General features: G+C 47.3%; 1 protein-coding gene across 6 annotated transcripts in view; it reads right to left on the bottom strand.

The window, feature by feature from the left end:
* UBXN2A (UBX domain protein 2A) overlaps positions 1-12,584 on the bottom strand; it is a 73,803-nt gene that overhangs the window by 23,548 nt on the left and 37,671 nt on the right. For all 6 annotated transcript variants that reach the window (XM_055377530.2, XM_055377535.2, XM_055377533.2 and 3 more), the window contains exons 3-4: positions 11,746-11,884; positions 6,084-6,190 (exon numbers count right to left, since the gene is read on the bottom strand). In XM_055377530.2, the coding sequence (XP_055233505.2) occupies positions 6,084-6,190; positions 11,746-11,884 (246 nt within the window). The remainder of the gene's footprint in view (positions 1-6,083; positions 6,191-11,745; positions 11,885-12,584) is intronic.

The raw sequence follows: 12,584 nt of genomic DNA on the forward strand, positions 1-12,584 counted from the left end.
CGGGTGAATCACGTGAGATCAGGAGTTCAAGACCAGCCTGGCAAACATGGTAAAACCCTGCCTCTACTAAAAAACAAAAATTAGCTGGATGTGGTGGTACATGCCTGTAATTCCAGCTACTTGGGAGGCTGAGGCAGGATAATCACTTGAACCTGGGAGGCGGAGGTTACAGTGAGCCGAGATCATGCCACTGCACTCCAGCCTCGCCGACAGAGCAAGACTCTGTCTCAAAAAAACAAACAAACAAATAAAAAAACTGGACAGAGGATTTGAACAGGCATTTCTCCAAAGAAGATGTACGAATGGCCAATAAGCACATGAAAAGACACTCAACATCACTGGTCATTAGAGAAATGTAAATCAAAACCAGAATGACATACCCCTTTACAACCACTAAAATGGCTATAATTTAAAAAAACAGAAGCTAATGTGTTAGGATGTGGAAAAACTGGAAGCCTCATACATGGCTGGTAGAAATGTTAAATGGTACAGTCACTTTGGAATACATTTGGGCAGTTCTTCATAAAGTTAATATAAGAGTTAACATTCCACTCCTAGATTTATACCTGAGAGAAATGAAAACATATGACCACACAAAAACTTGTATATAAATGTTCATAGTAGCATTATTCATAATAGCCCAAAATGTGAAAATGAGTAGAACAGGTAAATACATAGTGACAGAAATCCATAGAGATAGACAGAAAGTGGATTCATGGTTATGTTAGGGCTGCAGGGGAAAATGGAGAGTGACTTCTAGTATCTGATTTTTTTTTCTTTCAGCAATATATTCGGCTTTTTCAATAATGATATTCTGAAATTAGATTGTGCTGATGATTGTAAAACTAGACATATTAAAAATACTTAACTATATACTTCAAAGGGATGAATTTTATGGTAGGTTAATTATATCTAAACAAAGCTGGGTTTTTTTTTTTACATAAATACAAGAAAATAGTCAAAAATATTTTTCATAGTGGTAAAATTTAAAATACTTGGCTGGGCGTGGTGGCTCACGCTGGTAATCCCTGCAATTTGGCAGATCGAGGCAGGAGGATTGCTTGAGATCAGGAGTTTGAGACCAGCCTGGGTAACACAGCAAGACCTCATCTTTACTAAAAATTAAAAAAAATTAGCTGGGCATGGTGACATACACCTATCGTTCCAGCTATTTGGGAGGCGGAGGTAGGAGGACCACTTGAGACGGGGAGTTTGAAGCTGCAATGAACTATGATCGTGCCACTGCACTCCAGCCTCAAAAAACATAATAACAAAAAACTCTATGTTGCCAAGAACAATTAAGTATATATAAAAATTACGGGGCACTGTTGTGATAAAATAATACTCAGATATATTCAAATATTTTATAATGATGAATTTAAAATTGTTTTAAAAATAAATGTACACGTAGTATATATGCATCTATGGACAGAAAATGATAGAATGAAATTCAACAAAAATGTTAATAGCAGTTACTTCAGAGTGGTTAAATTATAAGTGATTTTTAAGTTCTTTTTTTTTTTTTTTTTTTTTTTTGAGACAGAGTCTCGCTCTGTCGCCCAGGCTGGAGTGCAGTAGCATGATCTCGGCTCACTGCAACCTCTGCCTCCTGGGTTCAAGCAATTCTCCCTGCCTCAGCCTCCTAAGTAGCTGGGATTACAGGCGCCCGCTACCATGCCCGGCTAATTTTTGTATTTTTTAGTAGAGATGGGGTTTTCCCATGTTGGCCAGGATGGTCTTGAACTCCTGACCTCAGGTGATCCACCCACCTTGGCTACCCAAAGTGCTGGGATTACAGGCGTGAGCCACCATGCCTGGCTGATTTTCGAGTTCTTAATACTTAAAAAAATTTTCTAGACCAAGCATGTATAATACTCAGATTCATAAATATATAGTAAACATTGCAACTTTTTTTTTTTTTTGAGACGGAATCTGGCTCTGTTACTCAGGCTGGGGTGCAGTGCTGTGATCTTGGCTCACCACAGCCTCTGCCTCCTGGGTTCAAGCAATTCTCCTGCCTCAGCCTCCCAAGTAGCTGGGACTAACAGGCACGCGCCACCACGCGTGGCTAATTTTTGTATTTTTAGTAGAGACGGGGTTTCACTATGTTGGCCAGGCTGGTCTTGAACTCCTAACCTCGTGATCTACCCGCCTCAGCCTCCCAAAGTGCTGGGATTACAGGCGTAAGCCCCCGTGCCCAGCTACAATTTTTTTTCTTTAAAACAAAAAAAATTTTTTTTTTTGAGACAGAGTCTTGCTCTGTTGCCCAGGCCGGAGTACAGTGGCGTGATCTTGGCTCACTGCAAGCTCCGCCTCCCAGGTTCAAGCCATTCTCCTGCCTCAGCCTCCCAAGTAGCTGGCACTACAGGTGCCCGCCACCACACCCGGCTAATTTTTTTGTATTTTCAGTAGAGACGGAGTTTCACCGTGTTAGCCAGGATGGTCTCGATCTCCTGACCTCATGATCTGCACGCCTCGGCCTCCCAAAGTGCTGGGATTACAGGCATGAGCCACTGTACCCGGCAGATTCTTTTAAAATTTTTATTCATGAATCGGGCAGCCTCCCAAGCCAGAGTAGGGTCAGAGAGACTTCTACCATGACCATTTTAAAGACTTTACAGATATTTAAACATTTAAACATAATTAAATAATAAAGAAAATGAGGTATTAGAAAATACTTAGTAAAGTAAATTAGTTTAAGTAAGATTTGGGTTGATCAGAATTCAAGTTCCTAAACTTCCTTCAAAATTATATTTGTTGGCCAGGCGTGGTGGCTCACACCTGTAATCTCAGCAATTTGGGAGGCAGAGGTGGGCAGATCACTTGAGGTCAGGAGTTCAAGACTAGCCTGGCCAACATGGTGAAACTGTTATTAAAAAATACAAAAATTAGATGGGCATGGTGGCACACACCCGTAATCTCAGCTACTCAGGAGGCTGAGGCACAAGAATCACTTGACCCCAGTAGGCGGAGGCTGCAGTGAGCTGAGATCATGTCACTGTATTCCAGCCTGAGCAAAAGAGCAAGACTCCATCTCGGAAAAAAAAAAAAATTGTAGTTGTGGTTCTCTTAAGAAAATTCATCTTGCTCCCTCTCCCTCTCCCTCTTCCCTCTCCCCTCTCCCCTCTCCCCTCTCCCCTCTCCCCTCTTTCCACGGTCTCCCTCTGATGCCGAGCCGAAGCTGGACGGTACTGCTGCCATCTCAGCTCACTGCAACCTCCCTGCCTGATTCTCCTGCCTCAGCCTGCCGAGTGCCTGCGATTGCAGGCGCGCGCCGCCCCGCCTGACTGGTTTTCGTATTTTTTTGGTGGAGACGGGGTTTCGCTGTGTTGGCTGGGCTGGTCTCCAGCTCCTAACCGCGAGTGATCTGCCAGCCTCGGCCTCCCGAGGTGCCGGGATTGCAGACAGAGTCTGGTTAACTCAGTGCTCAATGGCGCCCAGGCTGGAGTGCAGTGGCGTGATCTCGGCCCGCTACAACCACCTCCCAGCCGCCTGCCTTGGCCTCCCAAAGTGCTGAGATTGCAGCCTCTGCCCGGCTGCCGCCCCGTCTGGGAAGTGAGGAGCGTCTCCGCCTGGCCGCCCATCGTCCGGGATGTGAGGAGCCCCTCTGCCTGGCTGCCCAGTCTGGAAAGTGAGGAGCGTCTCTGCCCGGCCGCCATCCCATCTAGGAAACAAGGAGCGCCTCTTCCCGGCCGCCATCACATCTGGGAAGTGAGGAGCCTCTCTGCCCGGCCGCCCATCGTCTGAGATGTGGGGAGCACCTCTGCCCTGCCGCCCAGTCCGGGATGTGAGGAGTGTCTCTGCCCGGCCGCCCCGTCTGAGAAGTGAGGAGACCCTCTGCCTGGCAACCGCCCCGTCTGAGAAGTGAGGAGCCCCTCCGCCCGGCAGCCGCCCCGCCCGAGAAGTGAGGAGCCCCTCCGCCCAGCAGCCACCCCGTCTGGGAAGTGAGGAGCGTCTCCGCCCGGCAGCCACCCTGTCCGGGAGGTGAGGGGCGCCTCTGCCCGGCCACCCCTACTGGGAAGTGAGGAGCCCCTCTGCCCGATCAGCCGCTCCGTCCGGGAGGGAGGTGGGGGGGTCAGCCCCCCGCCCGGCCAGCCAACCCGTCCAGGAGGGAGGTGGGGGGGGTCAGTCCCCCGCCCGGCCAGCCGCCCCGTCCGGGAGGGAGGTGGGGGGGTCAGCCCCCCGCCTGGCCAGCCGCCCCGTCCGGGAGGTGAGGGGCACCTCTGCCCGGCCGCCCCTACTGGGAAGTGAGGAGCCCCCCCGCCCGGCCAGCCGCCCCGTCCGGGAGGGAGGTGGGGGGGTCAGCCCCCCGCCCGGCCAGCCGCCCCGTCCGGGAGGTGAGGGGCGCCTCTGCCCGGCCGCCCCTACTGGGAAGTGAGGAGCCCCTCAGCCCTGCCAGCTGCCCCGTCCGGGAGGGAGGTGGGGGGGGTCAGCCCACCGCCCAGCCTGCCGCCCTGTCCGGGAGGGAGGTGGGGGGTCAGCCCCCCGCCTGGCCAGCCGCCCTGTCCGGGAGGGAGGTGGGTGGGTCAGCCCACCGCCCGGCCTGCCGCCCTGTCCGGGAGGGAGGTGGGGGTTCGGCCCCCCGCCTGGCCAGCCGCCCCATCCGGGAGGTGAGGGGCGCCTCTGCCCGGCCGCCCCTACTGGGAAGTGAGGAGCCCCTCTGCCCGGCCAGCCGCCCCGACCAGGAGGGAGGTGGGGGGGGTCAGCCCCCTGCCCGGCCAGCCGCCCCGTCCGGGAGGTGAGGGGCACCTCTGCCCGGCCGCCCCTACTGGGAAGTGAGGAGCCCCTCTGCCCTGCCACCACCCCGGCTTGGAGGTGTACCCAACAGCTCATTGAGAACGGGTCATGATGACAATGGCGGTTTTGTGGAATGGAAAGGGGGGAAAGGTGGGGAAAAGATTGAGAAATCGGATGGTTGCCGTGTCTGTGTAGAAAGAGGTAGACATGGGAGACTTTTCATTTTGTTCTGTACTAAGAAAAAATTCTTCTGCCTTGGGATCCTGTTGATCTGTGACCCTACCCCCAACCCTGTGCTCTCTGAAACATGTGCTGTATCCACTCAGGGTTGAATGGATTAAGGGCGGTGCAAGATGTGCTTTGTTAAACAGATGCTTGAAGGCAGCATGCTCGTTAAGAGCCATCACCACTCCCTAATCTCAAGTACCCAGGGACACAAACACTGCGGAAGGCCGCAGGGTCCTCTGCCTAGGAAAACCAGAGAACTTTGTTCACTTGCTTATCTGCTGACCTTCCCTCCACTATTGTCCTGTAACCCTATCAAATCCCCCTCTGCGAGAAACACCCAAGAATGATCAATTAAAAAAAAAAAAAAAAAGAAAAAAAAAAAAAAAAAAAAAGAAAATTCATCTTATAAAAATGTGAATGTACAAAAGAAAAAGTATATCTGTGAATGTGTAGGGAGTGTGTGAACATTAAAATGGATTCTTTCACCAAAACAATGCCTAAAATATCTTCTGATTACAAAGATTACTCACTCCAGCTCGTTGTTTCTTTGTTTTGCTTTGGTTTTGAGATGGAGTTTTGCTCTTGTTGTCCAGGCTGGAGGGCAATGGTGCAATCTTGGCCCACTGCAACCTCCGCCTCTCGGGTTCAAGTGAATTCCTGCCTCAGACTCCCAAGTAGCTGGAATTACAGGCATGTGCCACCACACTCGGCTAATTTTATATTTTTAGTAGAGATGGGGTTTCTCCATGTTGGTCAGGCCGGTGTCTCAAACTCCCAACCTCAGGTGATCTCCCCACCTCAGCCTCCCAAAGTGCTGGGATCACAGGCATAAGCCACCAAGCCCACCCCCCCCCTTTTGTTTTTTTGGAGACAGGGCGTCGTGCTGTTGCCCAGGCTGGAGTGCAGTAGTGCAAACATGGCTCACTGTAGCCTCAGTCTCCCAAGTGCAAGCAATCCTGAGTAGCTGGGCTGGCTGGTAATTTTTTTTTTTTAAGTAGAGATGAGGTCTGGCTATGTTCCCCGGCTGGCCTTGAACTCCTGAGCTCAGGCAATCCTCTCGCCACAGCCTGCCAAAGTTTTGGGATTACAGGCTTGACCTACCACACCTGGCTACTCACCCCTTTTTGATGGAGTTCAAAAACTGCTGACTGGCACCATCGGAATAACTTCTGAAATCGTCGTTGACGGTGAATCCGTTTTTCCATAATTTTATATTTACATCTACCTGCAAAACAGTAGGAAACAAAATGCATCATGTTAATAAAATGTAGTAGGATTGAAAGTCCTTTGAAAATTTCTTCTATCACTATTCAGGCCGGGTGGGGTGGTTCACTCCTGTAATCCCAGCACTTCGGGAGGCCAAGACAGGAGGACTACTTGAGCCTAGGAGTTGGAGACCAGCCCTGGCAACATAGCGAGACCCAGTTTCCACAAAAAATCAAAATCATTGATATGGTTTGGCTGTGTCCTCACCAAAATCTCAAGTTGAATTGTATCTCCCAGAATTCCCGTGTGTTGTGGGAGGGACCAAGGGGGAGGTAATTGAATCATGGGGGCCCGTGTTTCCCATGCAATTCTTGTGATAGTGAATAAGTCTCACAAGATCTGGTGGGTTTATCAGGAGTTTCCACTTTTGCTTCTTGCTCATTTTCTCCTGCTGGTGCCATGATTATGAGACCTCCCTAGCCATGTGGAACTGTAAGTCAAATTAAATTTCCTTTCTTCCCAGTCTCGGGTACGTCTTTATCAGCAGCGTAAAAATGGACTACTACAACTGGCTTCATAAACATTAAAATATAAGGGGGAGGCGATGTTGGGCGAGGCATAGAATTGAGTAATCAGGAGAGAGAATACTCAGGATCATAGATTCCAGAGCAAGAGCAGTAGAGCTCCCCTAGTCGACAACCAATCCACTGAAGGAAGAAGGGTTTCGCCACAATCTTCCCTTAGAAAAATTTTAACTGGTGGGCCAGGCACGGTAGCTCCCGCTTATGCTGTACAGTATTTACACTTTTACAGATATAAATAACAATTGATTTAATCCCCAATTGTGACACAACTATGTTAGAAGAATGGGAAGAGGTGATCTGGGGAGAGGGGGAAGGTAGAAAAAGAGCTAAATCCTTATTATGTATAATACAAAGTGAATATATAATTCAAAAATCTGAAAAATCAAGAACTATCACTATTAGCATATTATCAGAAACAGAAAGCTCATGTCAGTAGAAATATCTAAGAGTTATAAGTTGTTGCCTCTGGAAAGTAGATGCGGCCACATGTGGTGGCTCACGCCTGTAATCCCAGCACTTTGGGAGGCCAAGGCAGGTGGATCACCTGAGGTCAGGAGTTCAAGACCAGCCTGACCAACATGGAGAAACCCCGTCTCTACTAAAAATACAAATTAGCCAGGCATGGTGGTGCATGCCTGTAATCCCAGGCTGAGGTAGGAGAATCGCTTGAACCCAGGAGGTGGAAGCTGTGGGGAGACGAGATCGCACCACTGCACTCCAGCCTGGGCAACAGTAGTGAAACGCCATCTTAAAAAAACGAAAAAAGAAAGTAGATGCTAGGGTCAAGGAGTAATAAGCCTGCTTTTTAACATAAGCCTTTTTTCAACATAAGCCTTTCACAACTAATAGATTAAGTTTTAATTTAAAAAGTGAATCAGAGTGAAAGGATTTTTCACAAATACTTTTTAAAATGTCTCACGTCAAAAAATCAGCTGGGGTCTCATAATTGGTACCACTCTCAGTCTGCTTTGACATGTTATTTTGATTGAAATTTTTTTTAAAAAACCAAACCTCATACAGTTATGTAGTTAGAAAAAGAAGTATTTTAATAGCCTTCCCAGGATAATCTTCTTTGACACTTCTTCAAAATTTAATAAGTAGTAGTAGTATCTCAAAAGTTAGTTGAGAATCTGAATGTGGAATCTGAAACTTACCAACCATCTTTCACATACTTGTTACGTTAAAGTCTTTTAGTATATGTGATTCTTTGGCTCTTTTACTCATGTATCACTGTATAACATCATATATTGCTCATTTGGAAAATACTGGTTTTCTTGATTATGCAGATCTTCCAACTGCTGACACATTTAATTATATAAAAAATTTATATTTATCAAAATAACACTAATCTCACTAGGAAATTCCTTAAGTTTTGAAAAGCTGTCAAGGTATGGTTGCTTTCGTTTTCTTTTCTTTTTTTTTTTTTTGAGACAGTCTTGCTGTGTTACCCAGGCTAGAGTGCAGTGGCATGATCTTGGTTCATTGCGAGCTCTGCCTCCCTGGTTCAAGTGATTCTCATGCCTTAACCTCCTGAGTAGCTGAGATTACAGGTGTGCATCACCAAGCTCAGCTAATTTTTGTATTTTTTAGTAGAGAAAGAGTTTCAGCACGTTAGCCAGGCTGGTCTTGAACTCCTGGCCTCAAGTGATTCACCCACCTTGGCCTCCCAAAGCTATGAGATTACAGGCGTAAGCCACCAAGCCCAGCCTATAGTGGCAATTTTCTAAAAGTCTTATTTTCACTTAAAAAGTTGGTTAAGGCCAGGCGCAGTGGCTCGTGTCTGTAATCCCAGCACTTTGGGAGGCCAAGGCGGGCGGATCACGAGGTCAAGAGATCGAGACCATCCTGGCTAACATGGTGAAACCCTGTCTCTACTAAAAATACAAAAAAATTAGCCAGGCGTGGTGGCGGGTGCCTGTACTCCCAGCTACTCAGGAGGCTGAGGCAGGAGAATGGTGTGAACCCAGGAGACGGAGCTTGCAGTGAGCCGAGATCATACCACTGCACTCCAGCCTGGGCGACAGAGCGAGAGTCTGTCTCAAAATAAAAAAAAAAGAAGTTGGTTAAATAAAAATTTATCATTTTTTTGCCAGGCACGGTGGCTCAAGTCTAATCCTAGCACTTTGGGAGGCTGAGGCGGGCGGATCACGAGGTCAGGAGATCAAGACCATCCTGACTAACAGGGTGAAACTCCGTCTCCACTAAAAATACAAAAAAAAATTAGCCGGGTGTGGTGGTGGTCACCTGTAGTCCAACTACTCAGGAGGCTGAGGCAGGAGAATGGCATGAACCCAGGAGGCGGAGCTTGCAGTGAGCCGAGATCGCACCACTGCACTCCAGCCTGGGCGACAGAGCGAGACTCCGTCTCAAAAAAAAAAAAATTAATCATTTTCAACAGCTACTATAAGTTGTTTTCCTTGAAGTGCCAGGCTCACTTCATTCATTATTAGAAAATATCTACCAGGCAGAGCCGGGCACTGTGGCTCACGCCTGTAATCCCAGCACTTTGGGAGGCTGAGGCGGGTGGATCACCAGGTCAGGAGTTTGAGACCAGCCTGTCCAACATGGTGAAACCCCGTCTCTACTAAAATACAAAAATTAGCTAGGCGTGGTGGTGCATGCCTGTAATCCCAGCTACTGGGGAGGCTGAGGCAGGAGAATGGCTTGAATCCAGGAGGCAGAGGTTGCAGTGAGCCGATTGTGCCACTGCACTCCAGCCTGGGTGACAGAGCAAGACTCCATCTCAAAAAAAAAAAAAAAAGGCTGGACACAGCGGCTCACGCCTGTAATCCAAGTACTCTTTGGGAGGATGAGGTGGGCAGATCACGAGGTCAGGAGATTGAAACCATCCTGGCTAACACTGTGAAACCCTGTCTCTACTAAAAATACAAAAAATTAGCCAGGTGTGGTGGCGGGCGCTTGTAGTCCGGGCTACTCGGGAGGCTGAAGCAGGAGAATGGCGTGAACCTGGGAGGCGGAGCTTACAGTGAGCAGAGATCACACCACTGCACTCCAGCCTGGGCGACAGAGCGAGACTCTGTCTCAGAGAAAAAAAAAAAGAAAAAAAGAAAATATCTACCAGGCCAGGTGCAGTGGCTCATGCCTGTAATCCCAGAACTTTGGGAGGCTGAGGTGGGCAGATCACAAGGTCAGGAGTTCGAGACCAGCCTGACCAACATGGTGAAACCCTGTCTCTACTAAAAATACAAAAAATTAGCCAGGCATGGTGGTGCGCACCTGTAATCCCAGCTACTAGGGAGGCTGAGGCAGGAGAATGGCTTGAACCTGGGAGGCAGAGCTTGCAGTGAGCTGAGATCGCGCCATTGCACTCCAGCCTGGGTGACAGAGTGAGTTGGAATATCCATAGTCTGTATGTAAACCATTCTTTCTTGCAGAAACAATATGCCATGAAAAAGGAGACAGTTTGTTGATCTCAAATAACTGCACCTTTCCTTGATACACTTCTGTATATTGTAGAAATACTTTATGTATACTTCACATTTTGTCACACAGAATATTACGATGTGTATTCAAGGTTTGAGATACAAAATTAATTAACTAATTTATTTATTTATTTTGAGACCAAGTCTAGCTCTGTTGCCCAGGCTGGAGTGCAGTGGCGCAATCTCAGCTCACTGCAACCTCCGCCTCCCAGGTTCACGCGATTCTCCTGCCTCGGCCTCCTGAGTAGCTGGGATTACAGGCACGCACCACCACGCCCGGCGAATTTTTGTATTTTTAGTAGAGACAGGGTTTCACCATGTTGATCAGGCTGATCTTGAACTCCTGACCTCGTGATCCACCCACCTCAGCCTCCCAAAGTGCTGGGATTACAGGCATGAGCCACCGCGCCCGGCCGAGAAACAAAATTTATAAATTCTACTGCATCAAGGACATTCTTAATTAAAATTAGTTTTTTTTCCCCCTTGGAAGTATATGCAAAGAATAAAGGACAGGTTGAATAACCCTTATCTGAAATGCTTGCGACCAGAGGGTTTTGAATTTCAGGTTCTGAAATATTTGCTGGTTGAGCTTTCCAAATTCAAGACTCAAAATCTGAAATGCCCCCAATAAGCATCCCTTTGAGCATCATGTCAGCACTGAAAACATGTTGGATTTTGAAGCATTTTTGGATTTTTGGATTCAGTGGATTTGGGATGTTCAACCAGTAACTGCTAGCACAGTTTGTTGCCACTGCCTTGATTCCTGCTAAGGTGTTGCAGTTTTACCTACCACTACTTTTGCAATATCAGTGCAAAGTGAACACAGTTATTTTTTTACCTTACCTTACCCTTACCTTATCAGTCAGGGTCTCACTCTGTCACCCAGGCTGGAGTGCAGTGGTGCGGTCATGGCTCACTGCAGCCTCAAACTCCTGAGCTCAAGCAATCCTCCCAACTCAGCCTCCCAAGAAGCTGGGACTACAGGCACATGGCACCATGCCCAGTTAGTTTTTTTATTCTTTTGTAGAGATGGGTCTTGCTTTATTGCCCAGGCTGGTTTTTAACTCCTAGGCTCAAGTGATCCTCCTGCCTCAGTCTCCTAAAGTGCTGGGATTATAGGTGTGCCTAGCTTGTGAACATAGTGAAAAAGGGAAATAATATCTATTATGAAAACAGTTTTGGCCTCACACCTATAATCCCAGCACTTTGGGAAACCAAGGCAGGAGAACTACTTGAGCCCAGGAATTTGAGACCAGCCTGGGCAACAAAGCAAGACCCTGTCTCTACAAAAGAATAAAAAAATTAGCTGGGCATGGTGGTGTGTGCTGAGGTCCGGGCTACCTGGGAATGCTGAGGCAGGAGGACTGCTTGAACCCAGGAGGTTGAGGTTGCAGTGGGCTAAGATCGAGCCACTGCACTCCAGTCTGGGTGACAGAGAAAGACCTTGTCTCAAACAAACAAAACAATTTTGACCTTAGGGACCCTCTAACAGGTCCATATATTGAGAAACACTGAAAGAAAAAGAAAAGTAATAGACATTTATTTACCTGTTTCTTCTGTTCAGCGGGAGACACACATTTGGAACTAACCTTCTGAGCTTCCTCAAAAAGGCTATCAACAAAATATTCACAATTTGATTGTTGATTATTACCAAGAGGTTGATTATCAGATCCTGTTTCACAAACCCTAAACAAGATAAAGAAAAACAGGCACTATTAACTATTAGGTCTCTAAAAATTTACTTATTTTGTTCTAGTTAAGGATATTGAACTTAGATGCTATGTGCATGTCTGTAGTTCAGGCCCTCTTCTAAGTTAATATAACCTTGGGGAAGTCATTAACCCCTTTTTAGTCCAGAGCATGGTTTTCTCAACCTCAGCTCTATTAACATCTAGAAATGAATAATGCTTTGCTGTATGAGGTGTCCTGTGCATTGGAGACTGGGATCCCCAACCCCTAAGCCCATGGCCTGTCAGAAACCAGGTTGCACAGCAGGTGGTGAATGACAGGCGAACAAGCAAAGCTTCATCTGTATTTACTGTTGCTCCCATCGCTCACATTACCACCTGAGCTCTGTCTCCTGTCAGATCAGTGGTGGCATTAGATTCCCATAGGAGCATGAACCTGTGAACTGAGCATCCAAGGGATATAGGTTGCAGGCTCCTTATGAGACTCTAATGCCTCATGATCTGTCACTGTTTCCCATCGCCCCCAAATGGGACCATCTAGTTGCAGGAAAACAAGCTTAGGATTCCCACTGATTCTACATTATGGTGAGATGTATAATTATTTCATTATACACTACAATGTAATAATAATAGAAATAAAGTGCAAATAAATGTAATGTGCTTGAATCATCCCCAAACCATCTCCCCTTCTCCCCTTC

This window comes from Gorilla gorilla, chromosome 12 (genome assembly GCF_029281585.2).
Source record: "Gorilla gorilla gorilla isolate KB3781 chromosome 12, NHGRI_mGorGor1-v2.1_pri, whole genome shotgun sequence".
NCBI classification, from domain to species: Eukaryota; Metazoa; Chordata; class Mammalia; order Primates; family Hominidae; genus Gorilla; species Gorilla gorilla.